Source organism: Gallinula chloropus, assembly GCF_964237585.1.
Source record: "Gallinula chloropus genome assembly, chromosome: 2".
Classification (NCBI taxonomy): Eukaryota; Metazoa; Chordata; class Aves; order Gruiformes; family Rallidae; genus Gallinula; species Gallinula chloropus.
The window spans coordinates 118,076,033-118,097,581 of NC_140086.1; the positions used below are offsets into that span (position 1 = coordinate 118,076,033).

Consider the following 21,549-nt stretch of genomic DNA (forward strand, 5'->3'; position numbering starts at 1 on the left):
TAGGGGCTGAAACTGATGGTAATTCTACATCTGCAACTGGACAATGTAGCTGAAAACACATAGGCTATATTGAAATATCTCAGAAAATGAGAAAGATTGTATTGAAAGATATTAAAGATGTGGGAAAAATAGCTACCTCAGCTTCCATCCTAAACCTTTAAAATCGTACCATTCCAGTGCCTAGCTCTACTATCTTAACTGAAGAGGTGCTGCATCCCACGTAAGGCCTCTACTTCTCAGTCTGTCTTGGCATCCGTGGGAGGCTAATACAGCTTGAATAAATAGCTTCAAACTCTTTCCACATTACACATCCCAATGTGTGGTTCAATTAGATGACTTTTTCTGACCCCGTGCTACTGCATGAACATCAGAACTTTTTTTAATCGTTCTTTGAAGTAATGAGGTCACCAGGGAGCACCACCAGCCGCAGCATTTCCGTGCTCTCTGCACAGAGGTAACTGGGAAAACAATCTTGGCACTGGAAAACGGAGAGATTTTTACAGATTAGGTGGATAAATATCTTACAACTCCTTATCTTGTGTTGCAGTGATATGACTTCTTTATTAGAACATACCTCCAAAAGCTTAATTTGTGAAGGTATTTTTGAAGGAAGAGTCTAAGAGTATGAATCCCATCATAGACATAGGAGTAGGAGTTGTGGTATTAAGCAAATGACTGCAGAAGCAAACCCCTGCTGTATACTAGCAAGATCAAATCTATTCTGGTAGGATTTGAAGCTTATTATTAATAGTTAGCATGATCCCACCTACCTTTGAGTGGGATTCATCTCACATAACTGTTGACATTCACAATGATGTCCCATGCATGCTAATAGCTGTAGATCCCTTTATAATCACCATAGAGAAAGACCTCTCAGCATATTCCATCTAACCTACATTAGATGTTTATATCAAGACAACATTATTCCATAAAAATGCTTACTTCCCTTTACTGCATAGCTTTTTCCAATCAGATAATTCAGACATAGGTGTCCAAATCGGCACAACTAAGTTCAGTCTGCTTTGATATCAGATTTACTGCAGAATTTTTCACTTGAGAAAGCGAAAAACAAAAACTATGCTCACTTCCCAAGTAGAGGTGATCATGTCAAAGCCCAGAAATACACTTCTGCTTTACCAGAAGTGTATGTCCTGGTGTCAACATCAGAAAAAGCAAAAGACAGACAAGGTAAAAGCTGACAGGGGGTACTCCCCAGTCAGTTTATGTAGACCAGTTCTCAGAGGTTCATGCTCTATGCACACACAGACTGATGGTAGAGCAAAACCACATAGTGATGGGGGTTGGATAGAGAAAAGCCATGCCAGTGGGACAGTTTTTCCAGCCTACAGCACCCATTGCTGTCATCACTGTCTGAGTCACTGTGAAACGAGGGAATGTTGCTGCTCAGTCTGACTGCCAACACCTAATTTATTCTGCATTATTGAGAAATCTATTTTTATCTTCTGCCCTTCATTAATTCTAAGCAGCAGTTTGCCTGTTCAAAACCACTATTGATTGACACTTAATGATACCATTAATGAAAGTTGAATGAAAATTTTAAAAGACATTCTAAGAAGAAAAAAAAAATTATCTCAGAGTCTGATGAAAGTGAGCAATAATTTATTTTCAAGAAAATCTTGTGGCAGACTTTCTGGGCAACTGAGTGTTTGTTTGTCTACATGTTGTGGGTAAGCACAGACCCAGCAAACTGAAAAAGAATTGTCTGAGATACTCCACTGATTTACAATTGACTAATATTTTCTTTAGACCACTACTGCATAAACTGATCCTGAATGTGTGTTTAGTTTGAAAGATGGGAGGATGATTGTAGATAGAATAAAGCTGCTTCTCTATAAACTTCAAGTTTAACTGGTGAGAGAATTTCAGGACTCCCTGCTACCATGATAGAAGTAGAGTTCTGATTTCTCACACAAATGCTTTACATTTACCTTAAAAACTACATCTTACAAAAGCTCTTAGTTCAAAATTTTCAAAAATCAGTACAAGTTATTTATAATTTAGTGAAGAGTATTAGTATACTTGGTTGGTTCCCTGAGACGCAGAAGACATCACACTCTGTTCTGCAAAATGTGCACATGAACATGGAATAATATATATGATCCTCAGCAGCAACAGACAGTACCAGTCAGAGGCACTGTAGGCAATTCTTTAAGCTGCTTGACCCAAGGGAGAAATTAATTGTTCCTGAATATCTTAGGAAGATCCATTTTCAGGACTGACTCGGGCATTTAAGTTCATTGATTTCAGAGAGACTTGATCACTGGAGACAAGACTCCTCTCAGCTTATTCCGATCAGATCTAAATTAGGTGCCTTTTCCAATAATCTTCAACCATCTTCACTCTGCAATCCCTAAGACTTTCTTGTGGCAGCCTCATCTGATAAAACTACTTTAAGCCTTTCAACAATTTTTCCCTTCACAGACACTTTCTGAGATTCTTGGGAAAGTCTGCAGATTTGTTGGTCAAGTCTTGCAGTTGTTTAGGCTCATAGGCCATCACACTGACACAGAAAATAAGTCTAATATAGGAAGAAAGAAGCAGCAACTACAAATGTCTATCTTTGCTCAGGAATTAGAGCTGGAACTTAGATTCTGCGTTTGAAGTATGTTTTCAGCTTTAACTTAATTTATCCATAGCCAACACATGAGAGAGCCCCACTCTGTGTTTTACAGTCAAAAGGAAGTTCAGTGTCAATGAGCCACCTTAAGGGTGTTACCCTTAATCTTAAAGGAATGCAAGAATCTCTCTCATCAGTGTCTCAGACGAATTACTTGTGCATACACACATAACAACTTCGTGGTGTTGATATACACAGACATTCCTAACACCAAATTTCAGTAATGCAGGTAGGATAAAATCTTGGAGGAAGCTCAATTTTCCAATGCAAAATGAGCATCAAGTGTATATTGTTTCCCCAAAGATCACATATACCTGGTGATTTGTCTTAGAGACTGTCTGTGATGCTTCCACATCCTCATCCTCTTCGCTGTCTTCTGAACAGGATTCAAACTCATCATTGTAATATTCTTCCGCAATTTCTGGGTCTTCAGGAATATCTAAAGGCAATTATGAGTTTATAGCAGATGTAGAGAAAAAATGTGGGATCTTAAAAAGATGAAATGGATTTTATAGCACCCATGTTATGCCACTAGCAATGCATTCCACAACTGAAGTCAAGAGACAGGTTCTCAGATTAAAACATTCATAATTGAGGACATGATAAGCAGTGTTAAAGCCATCTCTGGCAAAAGGTCAGATCATCAGCATACGTAAATTCATGACCTGAAAGGATCTATATTGATTCAGGGCTGAAATCACTGAACCACAGAACAATTCAGGCTGGAAGGGACCTCATGGGATCATCTATTCAAAGCAGGGTCAGCACTGAATTGAAGCCAGCCTTTGCGAGCTGAAATTGTGTCCCAGTTTGTTTTTCTCTAACATACATAACCTGCAGTAAATAAAACTGCTAAGCTAAAATGAAAAACAATATATACCAGACACACATTTTAAAAGATACAAGAAAAAAGAATATCTGTATCTTTTTCCAAACCTTCCTGAAGCAAAAGCATAATAAAATAAAAGAAACTGGTGTAAAGTCCAGGTATGCACACTTGGGTGTCACGCTCTCTCAATTTATTACTATCACAAACGTTAGCAGTAGCAGTTAGTGCAACATTAATACAGCCAATGAGGCTATGAAGTATAACAATTGTTAGTACTACTGGTCAACATATTCACCACAGTCTACTCCGGGTGAAACCCTTTTGTATCCCAGACTCCACAAGCAAGGAGTTTTACTAAAATGGCTTGAGGCCTGCTTCATCGAGCTGTCCTTCCTCAAGAGACACACCTAAGCGTATGCTGAGTTTTAAGCTGAGGCTGGAATGTGGTGACTGCCTGGCTAAAAAGCAGATTCCCCACTTTTCTAGACAGCTGCAAAGGCGAAGAGTTGCCATGGGGAAACACATCTCAGTGGCAAGCGGCAGGACCAGAAGACAAGGAAGCCCAGCTGGCAGCTGTCGTGGTTTTGCCTCAGCTGAGAGCCAAGCACCACAGAGCCACTCACTAAGAGGGGGTGTGTGAGGAACTGGGGGGGGAGGAGGGGGGGAGGCAAAAGAAACAAAAAATCTCCTAAGCCTTGCAGGTTGGGATAAAGATAGTTTACTGGAACAGCAGAGAGAGAGAGATAACAATAATAGGACTTTATAGCAAAACATAAAAAACTGGCGATACACAATGCAGTTTCTCACCACATGACACAACTCAGAACTGTCCCAAACCTGAAGTGTCCCCAAAACCATGCATCCTGGAGCCATGCGCTCCTCCCCCATCAGCCCCCCTTTATGCTGAGCATGATATAATTGGCATGGAATACCCTCTTTAGCAAGTTTGGGTCACCTGTCCCAGCTGTGTCCCCTCCCAGCTTCCTGGGTGACCCCCACCTTCTCCCTAGCAGGGCAATATGAACAGCAGAAAAGTCCCTGACTGCTTGGCAACAACCAATATATCAGTGTGTTATCAGCACTGCTCTCATTCTAACTCCCAAATACAGCATTCCACTGGTTGCTAGAAAGAAAATTAACTCTATTCTAGCTGAAACCAGGACAGCAGCTATCTCATCAGCAGCCCTAAGCACGGAGTTGGTTCAGCCCCAGACAGTGGCTGAGCACCACACACTGCTTGCCCACTCCCATAGGAGAGATAGACAGAGTCTCTGTGGGTAGGGATATAGACTGTTTACTGACAAAAATCACCATGAACATAGAACAATAACAGCCAATTACACTCACACCCAGTGGTAACACAGAGTACCTTACTGACCCAGCAATTACAGAGTCTGCCCAACAGCAAGGACCAACAACCAACCTACCCAACACACCAAGCCCCTACCCTTCCCCAACCAGTTTCTTTTATGGGGAAGTTGTGTCAGGTGGTATGTAAAAAAGCCCAGGGTAACTCAGCTCACCTGTGCTGGCTGCTTGGGGAGGTTAACTCTGGCCAATGCTTTGATTTTAGTGAGTCCTTTACTGACTTACCAAAATAAGTTATATCCAAGCACTGGAACATTATTTTTATGCTAAGAGTTTTCATAAAGAAGATGCTTCCTATCCATCTTTGCCCAGTTCGGCCACCCTGCCTTTGCCATATTACAAAAAATGTTAGTAGAATATAAAAGCCACTTAATATTCAGCTGTCACAAGTCCTACCTGTAGCCATTCTCCCCAATTGTCTACCACTTAAAAGGAATATCAACCAACTTAAATATTACTACATTTAAATAAATTAAATTAAAACAATATGACATTAAAAACGTTTAGAGTTTTTTACTTGTTTCATATGGATTAAAAAAAAAAAGCAAGAGCATTTAAACAACATAATACAATTACAATCCATTAAAATACATTGGAGTCTGGGCAGGAGGAATAATTCTAATCTTAAGGAGTAAAAAAGAACTATGGAAAAAAGTGAAAATTTATTTAACTGCAGCAGTAGGGGGTTGAAACTCTTCTGTTGAGATATCATCTCTACTATCTACCATCTCCAAAGTATTTAAAAAAAAAACACTTCTGTTTTCTATAAACTTGATTTACTTCCAAAATGCTGACACATTTTCACTCAGGTTTCTCTGTTTTAAGATATTTATGGAAGCTGAATAACAGCACCAGGCTCCACTGCCACAATTTCTAATCCTCCCTGTTTCCATTTTTCAGCTTTCTTAGTTTAGGGAAAAAGAAGGCTAAAAAAAAAAAAAAAACCAAAACCCAAGAAAGAAGAAAAAATGATGATCAGTGTGGGGGCTTTCAGGAGGACTCCCCCAACCCTAAGACTTTTTCCCACAAAGGAAGTATTTTTTATTGTGTTTAAGTTTTTGGATTCTACAAAGTGCCATTTGTCGGAAAGGCTTAACACTTCATCTTTAATATATATATACACATATATCATTCCTTTTTAGCATAGGAAGAACGCTACTAAATGAAGATGTATCTCCTTTTCCAGACAGAGTGAACATTAATTTTGCTTTTTTCCATGCATATGAATCAACCTATTTATTATGTTATGATGCAAACATTGGACTAGGCTATTGTTGTCTGAGTTTTCTCCTCCCACACTCATTATTTGTTTATTGTTGTACGAAAAAACACAATCTTTCCCAACCAAACAAGGTATCAAAATCAGTCTTTTTACTCATAAACATAACTTCAAATTGTCTGCTCTGGCTACAGTAAAGCTCTACTCCCTGCAAGTAAACTGTGACCAGCCAGAACTGCTGATTCCCCAAACAATGCGTAAGGGTCTGGCACTGGCCGTATCCTACTACCATGCCAGCTTTTGCATCCTTGTCAGAATTGCTCTCTTTGCCATTTGTAAAATTGTTATGACAGCTGTCTGTAGATGGGCAGTTAATCCCAGCTCAGAAACACAATTTTAAATGCTAGATCAGGCACTAGAGATGTTCCAGGATAGAGATGCTACTGGCCCTGGTCCAGAAACTATTTCAAGTGACATTTTTGAAAGAAGACAGCACGTCCAGCGGATGGGAACTTGGGATTTAACTACTACAGATCTTTAAAACTTCTTGGGTTTATGACAAGCATCTTTAAAGAAGGCACCTAAGGAAGGCTATCCTGTTCCCTATAACAGTCTCCTTGACTCCTACTGAATAGAGCCAACTCTAAATAATCCATGCACTACAGATGCAGAATTAGTCTGAGTACAGAGCAGATTACTTGTTGAGACCCAGGATCAGCCTAATTTCAAGAACACTAAGGTGGCTTTAGCACAGCAGATACCATAAATCAAAACTGAGCTGTACCCATGCTGAGCCCAGCTGCAGATAACTGGAGTGAGCTGGGAGAGGAACATTTAAGAAGGTCGTGACACTGTCTGCAGCCCCTCGCACACTGTTGCTCACGCAGAACACCTGACCTGCCCGAGCACAGAGAATCCAAATCGCCCCATTCCTTGCATGTGGCAAAGCCAGCCTGTGCAGGATGTGTGGTAAACAGGGACTCTGCTTTCTTCGCAGACCCTTGGAAAAGAAAGGTGATGATAACATCCAAGATAAGGTTTCTAATACTGCACCAGCCAGTAGAACGTGCAGGCTGATGGTTGTGACAGCGCTGTAATATAGCTGTCCCTCAGATGCACTCTCCCTCTGATACAGCATACATAGAACATACTCCTTACGGAGTGAAAAGGAAGGTCTCTGCCACTGCTTCTGCACCCTCAGGCCCCCTGATCTGTCAGATGATCTCTGAAAATACATTATGTTTATATCTAGCTGTGCATATTGCACTAGGGCCAATCATAGTACCTGTTATTTACTTACAAACACTCCATTCAGAAATAATGCAGCTACTGCTTACATATTTCTAGATGGCTTAGGTATAGAAAAATGACCTCTGAATAATATTCCTCTTTAGGTTTCTTTCTACATATTCCTGTGAACCCTAATAGTGGAAGGAACCATAAAAACCCATTATCTAAATAAAAAAAACCCACAAACAGTTATTTCCCAAGAAGAGAAACTATGCAGAAAACAAAGGACTCCGATACTTGTAATATTGTGCTTACATCCACCAAGAGCTTGTTGCAAGTAGCATGGTAACTTGGCAACAACAGTTTTCTCCAAAGAGATGAAAATACTTTGATAAATATCTTTAATTTTCTCTTGCCTTGAAGTCATACATAATTGGTGCAATGATGCAGCATTCTCACATTCCAGAAGACAGTAAAGCCCCTTTTATTTAAAAAAGGGAGAAGAAAAAAGAAAGAAAACAGAACAGTGTAACATATGTTCATTTTCACCACTTGTATTCACAGTAACAAAGTCACACTTGGCTCTTAAAGATTATTGTACCATTTTTTATTCCCAAGGCTTTATCGCATCTCTGGAAATCAGCAGATTTTCTCAGCTGTCACTTTCCCACCTCAAGGAAAAGAGTTGCTCCAGTTCCAGGTAGCTGCACACCCCTCTGTCTGCACAGCCCTACAGACAGGAAAGCAAGGAGCAAAGCACACGACTGCTCTGACAAACGTGCATGGCTGTGAGATATGATACACTCACAACGTTACGGTGACATGAACCAACACACCTGAAAAGAGGTGCTGCATATGTAGCAGCTCTTATAGGCTACACACACCGCCAGACAGGCCAAAAAATTAAGAGGGGGATCCAGGACATGGGTACTCCCACAGCCCCCCTGGCAAGGCTCTGTATATGAGCCATGCTGGGAACCAAGGCAAGAACAGAGCAAAGCATTCCTTTGCCTTCTGTTTCGGCCCTGCGCTGGGCTGCAAGACGGGGTCCATTCATCCCTAAGAAGGGGAGATAAAGGGAAAACCTTATTGCTGTCTATGACTGTCTGCTCAGAGGATAAAAGGAAGGTGGACCCAGACTCTTCTCGGAGGTGTGTGGTGACAGGACAAGGGGCAACAAGTATCAGCTGGAACATCATAAATCCCAGTTTGACATTAGGGGAAAAAAAATTACAATGGAAGTGATCAAATACTGGAATAGGGCTTAAGGAATATGTAGGATCTCAATCCTTGGGGAGGTTTGAGGCTTGATCAGATACAGCCCTGAGCAACCTGATCTGATCAGACCTGCTCTGGGCAGGGGATTGGACTAGACCGCCAGAGGTCCCTTCTGACCTAAACTATTTTGTGATTCCATGATTACATGATGCTTCACAAACAAACTGCTTAGAAACATTCCAGATCTTTAATTTATATGCTCACAAGGTAAGCAGAAACATGGCTGTTTCTGTACACCCATGCAATGTGTACACATCCCTACAAACCACCAGCAAAAGGAGATGGTGGCCAGGGCTGGCCAGCACTCTTCAGAATCGTGTGTCAGTTATCAGAGGGAGGAAACAGAAAGGGATTTCTCACTTCAAGGGAGAAAACAGAAAGAGCTGTCGCTAAGAGAGAGTTTTGAAACACAAAGATATGTTTCCCTGACCTACATAATCCTGAATGAGCAGCTCTCCTGCAAAGGAGAGAAAGGGCTCTGCACCCCTCCACAGTTCAGGTCAATATTCATACAATTGGGAAAAGTAAAATAACTCCATTATTATAATTTTAGCTTGTTCATATTGGTCAGGGGATTTTTTTCCAGTGCGAGACAAAAAAACCCCAACCTTCAACTTTAAAAGTTTCAAAGACAATCACCAAACTTTGGTCAGCTATAGATGAGATCTGTGTTATTAGGCTCTGAAGCTTCATTGTTCAGAAAGTCAGTGGAAGCTTTTGTCAGGCTCTTTTAAATTAGGCTGAAAAGGACTCTTGGGAAATGCCTTGTTTAATAAATGAACTAAGGGATGTAACAGGACTTATGTGCCCATAAAAGTCTTGTACAATCCTTTTGGCTAAGCACAAAAGGACTATGAAGTCAGTAGAAGAATTAACTTCTGACATGGTCATGTACAGCATAGACGTAAAATAAAATGGGTTGTTCCAAATAAGAACCAGAAATATAACCAAAGTTAAAAATTAATATTTTATAATTCCTCTTTTAGCATTTTAAAAAGGAAAAAGGCTTCAATTCACTTGTGGGCTTCACTGAATGGCGATCATGAAATGTCCAGGAAAAATAAAGAGGTATGAATCAGAGTAGCCTTACAAGGATTCTTCTACTACTTGATGTTAGAAACATTTCTCCAAGGAAAAATTACTTTTTTTAAACCTAAGCAAAATGAAAATTCCAAGAGAAAATGTTTTATTTGCAGGACACAGTTCTTGTCCCAAACCTTCCACCTCCCACTATTTTATCAGTATGTACAGAAAAAAAAGCATGAGAGGACGAAAAGCATTGCTGAAAGGAGTCATTAACAAAAATGGATAGCAAGAAGGAATACTTTGGTCACATTTTTTCCCCCTAATTTTCTGAGGGTTTTGTTTGGGTTTTTTTCCTCTCTTCTGACTTTCTAGTTGTCACATACACTGAAATGGCAGTTCTGGTAGGCAGTGGCAATGGAGATGAGGCCATACTGCCTTTTGAACACAGTTTAAAGTTCAGCAAATCTAAACATTTTCCAAATATTCAGAAATCCTTTTATTACAGATGGGTGAATGAAGAGAAAGAACAATACAGTGATGTAGTCAATAGGATGGAGCACTTAGTGACTCTTGGAAGACATTTCTGTCATGCACAAAGAGGTCCTATTATCCCTATTATTTGCAGTTTCCAGCAGGAAGAGAGCAAAAGCTGTAAATTAAAGGAAAAATGACCATGAAGGTACCTTATGACATCAATTTAAAAAGCAGCCCTTGAGTTATTTTAAAGTTTTTTTCATCAGTCAAGGCCTATTTTCAAATAAAAACTCAGTTACCCTGTTGAATCTGGCAGACACGGCCTGGTACTTTCCCTTTCATTGAGAGTGTCAGGAAGCAGAGAGTCCACAAAAAGCTGTCCCTTAAGACAGTTGCTTCTTTCTCACCCTGGTGCAGCTCCAGAACGCTATTTTCAAGAAACAAAATGGGATATTTTCACAACCAGAACTTACTGAAAGAGTAGAAAACAAATGGAAATGGTCCAGATCCAAATTTGATGCAAACAATGTTTGCATCACAGTCTGGATGTAGCATTTAATTTAATTATAAGCAGTAAGTTATATGTTGAACAAGTACAAAACCAAGTGCATTATTTCAGCCAAGCAAAACTAGGAAGTGTTGAGACTTTAAACACTAAGATGAAATTAACTGGTGAAAGTCAACAGAGCAGATAAAACAGGAGAATGTAAGTTAAGCTCTTTCATTGCTGTCACCTTCTCATTTCCTCCAGATAGTTGTCTGACAGTTATATGTGCTGAAAGCTAAACTGGTAGGAACTGCAAACTAATTCAGTATTTACATCTACTTCCTGAGCAAATTTTCCTTCACTTGAAATTGGTTCCAGTTTCTTATGCCACCGTATACTTTGGCCCATCTCCCCAGAAATGCTCTTTAGCAGTTTCATAACTGAGTGAGAAAACTGCAACTGAGAGGTGGACTGGGATTCCTCATCAAGTGTTTTCAAACACTGTTCTGTTCACAGATACTTTGTTTGCAAGGAAATGTTTATTAATGCCAAACTATATCAGAATGAAAAATTAATCATAAAAAATTAGAAGCTATAGAATAAAATAATTCACTCTCTCCCCATACTTTCAAGGTGTTTGTTTTGTAGGGGTTTTTTACATACCTGCTGCTTAAAGACATCGTTCCACATGCTTCCTTCTGGGAAGCTGTAAGAGCAAGACTTCCTGCAAGAAGCTGTCAATTTTTGTGAAGCTATGAAAAGATTTAAGTAGCTAGGCATACCGAACATTATAGAGCTTTAGAAAAGGTTTCCTGGGGAGATGATGAATTGAGTTCAATTCCTGATGGCCCTCAAATGCTAAAGCATTTGAGCAAAAACTTGAAGGTAATGGACAATGCATAGAAACCTTTACATAGAGGTTTTTGTATTACATATACCCTAGACTCTGCCATGTCATAAAATTCCCAAGAATATGTCTTTAATTCTATGGTTGCCTTCATGGAAGAAGGGTTTAAATGTGGAGCTATAACCAAAGCAAGAAATCAGTTCTCCAAAGGCAATATTACTGGAAGAACTCCTTAAGTGAGAGGAATTTTGCTTCAGAAAAACAACAAAAACCAAATCCAACAAAACACGCTGATTAATTTCCTCTTCGTGGCTAAACCTTGAAAACTTTGTTAAACTTTGCTTTTGCTAAAATAAATCAGGTTTACTATTCCTTTAATTGAATCTGGGATAAGGTAGGATGTCAGCGTGAAACTAAGCAATGAAAAGAAGTGGCAGATGATCAGGTCAGAGGGGCACGCTTCCAGCATGCATACACCCTCAAATCCTGTGAGACTCTCGGGAGTTTTGTCACCTGATGTGCCAAGGACAAGGGAAGGGCTGATAACTGCAAGTACCAGAGCTAAACAAGCAAGTTTCTCTCAGGAAGCAGCACCCCATGGTACCATTTCAGCAAGTAGCCAGTTGGGGAATATGCCTTAAGATCCTGGAAGTAGGGTAACACTATATCGAAGTGTAGACTAATGGGTAACCCACAGTAGAATTCACTGCAATGCTATCTTCTTGAGACACGTTTTTCTGCTTACAAAGGATACTAGAGCAATACTAATGCAGAAAGGTACCTAATGCCACTTATAATGAATATTATTTTGTATTTTGACTTGCCAGACTGAAAACCATGATTTTCCTAAAAGCCTTCAAGCAGTGTGATTGCTTGCATGTTCATACTTTGAAGTGTTAACTCAGTTACGCCATCAGTATGCATAAGTACCTCTTTACGGGCACTAAACAAAGTGTGCATGTGCAGAGAGGCTTAAAGATGTGCTCAGAAATATTACAGGCTTTTAACCTTCGAAGATTTAAAAAAATACCCTGAAAATCCTTCAATAAAGCTCATAAAAACAGAGTAGAAAAAAAACCCGTATTTTATAATGAGCGAACGCATCCTACTTGAGAGTCAACTGCACTTTGCCCACTTGAAATTCAGAGCAATATATCCATAACTTACCATCAGCAATGAAAATATAGAAATAACGTATGCAATGACCGTAATATACTCAGCTATTTTGGAATTTTAATGAGATCAGGGTTGTGGCAGATGTAACGTATTGCAACAAATTAAACTAAGGAATTGAACATGTTATAATCTTTGCAGTATACAGGAATAAAAAGGAATGTAATACAGATCAGAGAGATCAAGATCATTATAATACGTCCCTTTCATTTATATGCCTTTGATTTTTTAGATTCTTTTTCCGTACAAAGAATCTAAACGCCACCAGTTAGCTAGCTTAATATCTTCTGCTCCTTTAACTTGACCCCTTCCCACACACAAACATGTCTGTAAAAAGCAGAGTAGTAGTTTATGCAGACTTGAGGTTCTCACAGAAATGGATGTGAAGACAAGCAAAGCCCCAACTAATAATGTACTAAAAAAAAAAAAATCCAATGTACTAAAAAATAAATTTAAAAAAATTGCAAGATACAGTATTTTACTGGTGGCTCAAGTTCCATGTTGTTTTGCAGCATCATCTTTTTCATTCCACACACCTAAGTGCTGCAATGACCACAAGCCCTTATCCATGGGCATGCATTTGCATATATTATTTCTTGAACACGTAAAAAAAAACCCTTCCCCACTCTTGTTTACCATGTCTCATCATCTGTAAAATTGGTAGGAATATAAAGTGGCACTTTTAGCTACAAATGCCAGTACGTGGCTTTAAGTTTTCATGCCTGTTAGTCTGTAGCTTGTTGAATTTAATGCTCCTTATGGCTCCTCTAAAAAGTATGGGGTTTTGGTAATGGAGATAGCTTTCAACCTAGTATCTTCCAACTGTAAAAGCTGATCTAAATCAGAAGGATCAAGGTGATGGTAAGGAGATGGAAGGTTTTGCTGCATCTGTAACTGCACTGAGCTATCTGGAAGCATTTTGGATACAGTTTATGATTTTGTAGCCAATTTCAAGGCAAGTTCTACCGTAGAAATTGAATCAGAAACCTTGAACATTCAGCTATTACAGTTGCGTAACAGGATTATGCCTTGCGCTTCGTGCTGCTTTCAACTGCAAAGTCTGAGCTTCTCTACCTAGAGAATTTTCTATGGAGTAAACGAAGAACCTTAAGCTATCCCACTCTAATTTCCCACATGGGTAAGTACAATACTTGCTCTGATAAAGCTTTCTCTCAATTCGTTACATGTAAGTCCTCATAACTAGTGTTTCCTCCTTATTAAATACGTCCGCAAACTTTGATCCAGCCTTTAAGAATCAGGCTGTATGCAGAGCAAGGAGGAATCATGCTGTAAAACACGGCTTCCTTAGAAGACACTGCAACCAAAGCAAAAAGACCTGCACTCAAATAGTTAATATGATGTAGTGATAGAGCTGCAATTTTCAGTCCTACTTAGCCCAGTGCTTGGTAGCCCATACAAGAAGAGCCACGGTGACCTACCAGTACTACAAAATCCATAGAAAAGATGACCTTAATTGTCTGACACTTCTCTCAATGTCCAGTTCTCTGGAAAAACGGACATCTGCTCTTCTGATGACTTGTTTTTGTACAATCAGGAAAGTAGACTACAAGCTTAATAAAATTAATGAGTAGACAAAGATGAACTGTATCACTATACTAGAAAGTAAAGTATTACTCACATGATAGTTTCAGTAGCTCTATGGAAGGAGGCCCTATCAGAAGGAATACTAGTGTTTTAGAAAATAAGTAATTTTATTCCAGCTGTGGTCAATATAATTTATTGAAATAATACAGACAATTCTTTTCTACAGGTTTTATTCCCCCCCCTTGTAAATGACCTCCAGTTGCCAGTGCTGCAGTATAATTTGCCTCACCATTATTTTCACAAAATCATTATTGAAGACTAAACACATGCACTGAGATCTCCAGAAAAAAGAAACATTGTTCATCTTAGCCAATTCATTGCAAGGTAGCTTTCTTTTTTTGGATGAGAATTAGAGAGAGTGAATGAGTTATTTCCTAGGTAAGTATCAGCGAAAATAGAAGATGTGGATAGAGGTTTATCATGCCACATTTTGCATTGTCCATTCCCACTTCATTGCTATGATTTGAAAAATGTTCTTTTAAATATTCAGATATAATTAATAAATAAAATGAGCTGGGGAAAAAAAAGTAGCAGAAAAGAAAATATCCAAATCAAAATATAAAGGTAATTTAGCTATTAATCATTAGCAATCTTACGGTAATCCTTGAAAACAAATGAAGTGTACAGATACACATAGATATTTTGGACACACATAGTTCTGTTTAACACTGACAGTAGCTCAGTGTCTCTGAATACAATCTCAGTATGAAACTTACTTCAGCTTTTTTGTCTCTCGCTTGTAACTGGAGATGGAAATGACATGAAGATATCTATAGTAAAGCAAAACTGTTCCCAATAGTACAATATATTCTTAACTGCTTTATCCACCCTAGTATTAAATTATTTGTTTGATGACAGTTCCATAAATTCATGGACACGTAAGATGGGACATCAATGTTTGCCAATTAATATTAAACAGAACTATAAATTATCTTTCCATAAATATTTCATTATCAAAATATAATTTAAGGGTTTTTTCCAATTAACAAGTCTAAAAATGAAATGCAGTATAAAACTATTACATAAGATAGTTGCAATTGAGTAATTTTTCATTGATTTATATTTACAAAGATTTGTATTTTCAAGGAAAATGTTAGTTTTCTAATGAGCTGAAACAACACAGTAAGAGTACAAATCATTCTAGTGATCTTCAACTCCACATACCTCTTCAGCCATTTACTTAATATGGTTAATAATTCTAAAAGTAATTTTCCTAGCTGACTCTTTCATAGCAACTCTGCCTGTCTTTTTACAAACAAAGGGAATGCTTTTACACCAGATTGTATAATTAAAGATGCAAAAGAAACCTACAGCTTACAGTAACTTAAGAGAAACAGAATTTTAAAGCATGCTTTTAAATGCTCACTACAAAAGGAATGTTTCCTACTCACCTGCCATCACTCTTTGAAGATGTGCTGTGTGGAGAGAAGCAACAGTCAAACCAGAAGAACCTTTGCTTTAGCATGCATGCAAAATGCAGCTGAACCAAAGAACTGGAGACAAAGTCCCAGAACCCAAAGATTTATAGAGATACTCCTTAATAACCCAGGACAAGTAGTGCCTGTGATTTATCCTGCTGGCACTGAATACCAAGAAGATGTCCCATGCTTGATGCACTTCACTCATAAGGGAAGAAGCATTAATATACTTTATTGATATACAACAGTGAGTTTACAAAGTTCAATGGTAAATGCAACAGTGGTTTAACAACATGTGATGGCAAGGTACACTTGACTAGTTACTGCATAGAGGACAGGGCCAGACAAAACTCCCATTGAGTCATGAGGATCAGAAAGGACCCCTTTGCTTTCCAAACTCATCCTCAGAGAGGAGTCTAGTTGTGGATGGATCCAATCATAGTCCCAGATTCAATTAACAGTTTATGTCTACAGCATTAAAAACAAAATAATCCCTTGTAAAACAGAAGATAACTCCTTAGAAGCATCTTAAGGAAGGAATAAGGAAGGAAAGTCTGGGTATGCTGAAGGTGACCAGTGTTAAAACATCTGAAGAATACATAAGTACTATCATAGAATTGTAGGGGTTGGAAGGGACCTCAAGAGATCATCAGGTCCAACCCCCCTGCCAAAGCAGCTCCCTAGGACAGGTCACTCAGATAGACGTCCAGGCGGGTCTTGAATATCTCCAGAGATGGAGACTCCACCCCCTCCCTGGGCAGCCTGTCCCAGGGCTCTGTCACCCTCACTGGGAAAAAGTTTTTCCGCATGTGGGTGCGGAACTTCCTGTGCTCCAACTTGCAGCCATTGCCCCTTGTCCTGTCCCCACAGACCACTGAAAAGGGGCTGGCTGATTCCCCCTGCATCCCCTGCTTCAGATAATTATAAACTGTAATTAGGTCCCCCCCTTAGTCTTCTCTTCTCAAGGCTGAACAGTTCCAACTTACTCAGCCTTTCCTCATAGGGGAGATGCTCCAGGCCCTTAATCATCTTCATAGCCCTTCTATACCTCTGTATACCTCTATACAGAGGTATAGGTACCCTCTATACAGAGGTATTACACAAAAGGGTAGTTCTGCTGCCTGTAAAAACATGACAAGAGTAAGCAAAGGAAAGAAGAGAACTACTTAAGTTGCAAGGCAATGAATCTCTAAAATGTTGGCATGAAGCAGCCAGAAGTGAAAAGGTTCTCAAGCACTGTGAACCTTCCATTGTTAATATTAGAGCCCAGGAATAGGTTTCTAAGTAGACAAGCAGGAGGAACTTTCCAGAGTGTATAAAACAGGACAAATTGTTTAGGAAAGGGGCAGTGCAAGTAGATACCTATTGAAGCCACAGTCTGGACTTGGTAGTCAAATTGAAGGTTGGGCTTTTTCCATGGAACAGAAGTAAATGATGAGGAAGTGGTGATATTGCGGGACAGCACTTTCTCTCTAGCAAAGCATCAACAGGAGGCAAGATAATGGCTTTGGAGTATGTGTGCTTCATGCACAGCTCCCTCTTTTGGATCATTAAAACAAAAATAGCATGACTTGCCAGTCACATAATTTTTCGCTGCTGCCCACTCCCAGGTTAAAACTGGATCCCTTTCTTCAGCTTAACACAAGCACAGATGATTTTCAAAGTGATTTCTGTCCGCAAACGCTCATATGCATTTGATTGATCTCCCTCCCCAAGTTCTTTGTTTTCTGCTGAGGCATGGAGGCTGAGGCAGAACATGTGCCCAGAATCCCAGAAGTGAACACAGCGAAAGGCGACAGCATGCCAAGGTACACCAGCCATTGCAAACTGGTCTGGCTTAGCAAGTGACAACTGAACAGACAGATTTAAAAGCCATGTTTTCAATCAGTCCCACAGAACACAGCGTATTCCCAGTCTCTACAAGAAAGGAATAAGCCTGCACAGTTTAGCTGCATGTCAGTAAGGAGCATGATGTTGAAGAACTAACTGCAATTTATTGGTCGGAAATAACATTTACATTGCCTGCAGACTTTCTCTCTAAGAGTAAAAATCAGACTATTCCTTTAAGTTGTACCAACTTAACTTTAACTTGTACCAGCTGTCAACAATCTGGATGAACCTTTTCTGTTATAGACTGAGTTCATCTCAACATCAAAAGCACAAGGTCACTCAGATCTCTCTCATACTCCAAAAAACTAAAACCTGCTTGAAGACCAACAAATTGGTCGGCAACTTTTGATTTCGGACAACTCTTTTAAATGTTCCTCCAGTGCACAGGGGTGCTAATTAGAATGAAAACTGTTCAGAAGATCAATTCAGATTACATAAAACAAGCACAGAGAGAAGCTTAAGCTTCTGAAGGAAGTCCACAACATTTAAATTTTCTTGGCATTGCTGAAACTCGTTCACTGTGAAGTCCAAAATCCCAAACTGTCATCATGATTTTCATTTATCTAACTATACTCCCTTGTTTTTCCCAACTTTGAGTAAATGTAACTACAACTGCTAAAAGTGCATCAAGATGCACTGGTGTCTAAATCTACTAACTGAAGCTTAACCTTGAGTTTTGTGTTTGACACTTTCCCTGATGACATACAGCTGTGCTTCAGATCATTTTCAGTGAAAGCAGTGTGTAATGTGTTATATTTGCTATGCCTCACTCTAAACCTTTAAGAACCTGCTCTTTCAATCCTTCAAGCCCTGCTCTTCTGGTCACGTTGCAAATATTTTAAGGACTGCAGGATACAAGTTGAAGATAGTTTGAACTTTCCTCCCTACCTGTTAGGACTAGCACATTCCCTAGCTGCTCCACATCAGCTTTTCCAATTCTTGAGACTTTTTTAGGTCTTCCCAGAAGCTAACCTTGCTGTTGAGCCTTCTTGGCATTAATGAACGGAATTACTGCCCTTCCTCATCTGTTTTTGGTTAGGGAACTTGTTAATCTGATATTTGTAGTCTACCTTCTGCTAACTTAATATGGGTTAGCAAGATTTTTTAACACGTAAGAAAACTTTATAAAACCATTTTAGATCCTTGATTCTAGTTTTATTGGTTTTTTTTTTTCTGTTGTATGGCCCATTGATCAAGAAACAAATTCTATTGAAAAATCAATAGCAGAACTGTTCCTATATTTCCAAATACAAAGGTGCCACTAATAACTTTATTAATAATTAGACATGGAGGACATGCATGGTTGCAATGAAATGTTTAAAGAAAAGATGACTATGAATACTGAATAGAGTAAGTAACAGCTTTGACATCAGCTTCAGGAACAACAAGGTATACACAAAGAAGAGAAACCATGTGATTTCTCTTGCCTATCCATAACTCCTTTTTCTTGTGACCCACCACTGCAATGTCAGAGCCTCTGGCAAAATCAATTAAGCATACATTCAGTTTTGTACAATGGACTGACCCAACTTGTGCATCACAGACATAAATGCATGTAATTTTTGTTATTATAGTTTAGCAGCTTAATGACCTCTAAAAGCAGAAACATCAGTTTCTTTCCTTTCATGCATGTTGTTCTGCTTCTATTTCGGTATCTTTGTATGCTTCCCCCAGTACATCTCCCACCCACGTATACTGTTTTCTCTTGGTCCTCTATTTGCAAGCTTCCTCACCCTTCCCCCAGGATGTATTTGTAGCAGCTGGGTTCTCTCCTACACAGGTCATCCCTACGTCTACTGTGAAATAGCAAGCTGACCGCATAGACGCACAATGAGACATTGAAAGAAAAAAGCCATTTGCTATTAAAAGACACCCAACCCTCCTCCACCACAAACTGATTTTGATGCCTTTAACTTAATGGCATATACCTTCACAGACATCCATAAGCCAACAGCAAAAGGCCATGCTATTAGAGAAAAGTAGTTTTCATATTGAAAAGTATGTTAATACATGCTTGCAAGATTCTAACCTGATTAAAAAGCTTTACCCAAGATAGTACTTCCACAGTGACTCTTAAAAATTTAAGAGTATGATGCTATTCGACAACATTGTAGAAACAAAACTTATGTGTTCTTAAGAGTATTTTCATCATTAAGCCCAACTTTTTCACAGTCTGAATCTTTTTTAAAAGCTTGACTGTTTTTTCCTATATCTACACAAAAGTACATAGGATCATAGATATCCTGACTTGGAAAGGACTCATAAGGACCATCAAGTCCAACTCCTGGCTCCACACAGAGTCAGCCAAGTCAGAGCATGCAACCGAGTGCATTGTTCAGATGCTTCTAGAACTCAGTCAAGCTCGGTGCTGTGACCCCTTCCCTGGGGACCCTGTTCCAGTGCTTGCTCACTCTCTCAGTAAAGAACCTCTTCCTAAGATCCAACCTAAACCTTCCCTGTCACAGCTTCATGCCAATTCTATCACTGGTCACCAAAGAGAGGCTGTCCCCTTGCTCCCCCTCATCAGGATGCCATAGACCGCGATGAGGTCTTCCCTCAGCCTGCTCTTCTCCAGGCTGAACAAACCAAGGGATTGCAGACTCTCCTCATAAGGCTTCCCCTCCAGACCCTTTGCCATCCTCGTTGCCCTCCTTTGGACACTCTCCATGTTACATAGTACTTCATATCCTGTAGACAATTAGCTAAGTATTTCAGGACAGTATAGATGAGCAAAGTTTAAAGAGTTTCCATCTGCCTCTCTCATTGTTATAGATAAGAAAAAAGGCACCAAAGTGTACCAAAGATGCAAATGCTCTTAATTCTTGTACTCATTTTTGCACTGAAGAGTTAATTTAGGAAACGTTTTTCTAACACCAGTCATTTCACATGTGCAAACTTAAAGCTATTTCCTTCTAACTCAGCATCTCATTTGGAAAAGGTGCATTTGCCTCCATCACTGCTCGCAGACCTCCTGCCACTTAACCTGGCTGTACACTTGCTGTACATACATCAACCTAGATAATTTTCCTTCTCTAATTTTTTGACAACTTTAGGAATCTGTCCACTTCTTCTACTGCAGTTCCCCTACCATAAATAACAAGGACAAAGTAAAACCTTGCTTTATATGAAGTTTCATTTCAACACCAAATTTTGAATTCTTACCGTGGTCTGTAAGTTCAGACATGCAGAGTTGACTTGATGTCTCATTTCCACTTGGTTCATCATGTCTTATTGACGCATGGTCACATGTAATGATTGGCTCAGAATGAATTAGGGGTTTCAATGTCTGCTCATCAGATTCCTTAGTTGAGTGAAGAAGCATGGAGAAAAACAGGTTAGAGCTTTCAGCAGGATCCCAATGCAGTGGTTGCCCTTATCTACACAACTGTTGGTAGTTGTATTAGGCAAACACTAAAAGAAATCCTAACTTTTTTTTGTAAGTGATCAGAAATGACTCAGCAGAGACAGATTTAACACCTTTTTCTCCAGACACAACGGGAAATAGAAACTACACAGCATGCAAAAGAAAAGGTAGAAGACAAAGCACTAGCCAAAACCTCATTATTTCTGTGATGCTTTTACTGACTATTTCCAAACAGACACTATTCTCTCTATGATAAGACACATTACTAGAATTGAACAGGCCTCTCTTCTGTTGAAGTGAGTTTAAAAATAAAGGACAGCTTACACTGGGATTCATTCCAAGACTTCATTCTTACTAACAAGCCAGTTGAAATGTTAATATTCTTAACTAACCAAAAGAAAACAACCCACATCAACATCAAATTAGAGTGTTTAAGGGATTACAATTCTAAACTTATCTTGAAAATAAATGTATTTTGAACTCTTGATGTAATGCAGGCTGCCTGTAAGAATGTTTTGGAGACCAGATTTAGATTTAAAGGTGACTTAATAAAAGAAAATTGTGCAATGAGTAGAGAGTTTGTTGAAGCATATGTGAAAAACTGAACACACTTTAACTCCTCACAGTTCCTAAGGTTCAGCTAAGCAGTCCAGACTTTGATGCACTTCCAAATTATTAGTCTTGGAGCAGGACTGTGACTCTA

General features: G+C 39.2%; 1 protein-coding gene across 1 annotated transcript in view; it reads right to left on the reverse strand.

Annotated features, from left to right (window-relative positions):
* NEK11 (NIMA related kinase 11) overlaps positions 1–21,549 on the reverse strand; it is a gene marked incomplete at both ends in the record, with an annotated part of 91,914 nt that overhangs the window by 24,706 nt on the left and 45,659 nt on the right. The window contains 2 exons of the mRNA XM_084260660.1: positions 2,953–3,077; positions 20,645–20,783. Of these exons, the coding sequence (XP_084116786.1) occupies positions 2,953–3,077; positions 20,645–20,783 (264 nt within the window). The remainder of the gene's footprint in view (positions 1–2,952; positions 3,078–20,644; positions 20,784–21,549) is intronic.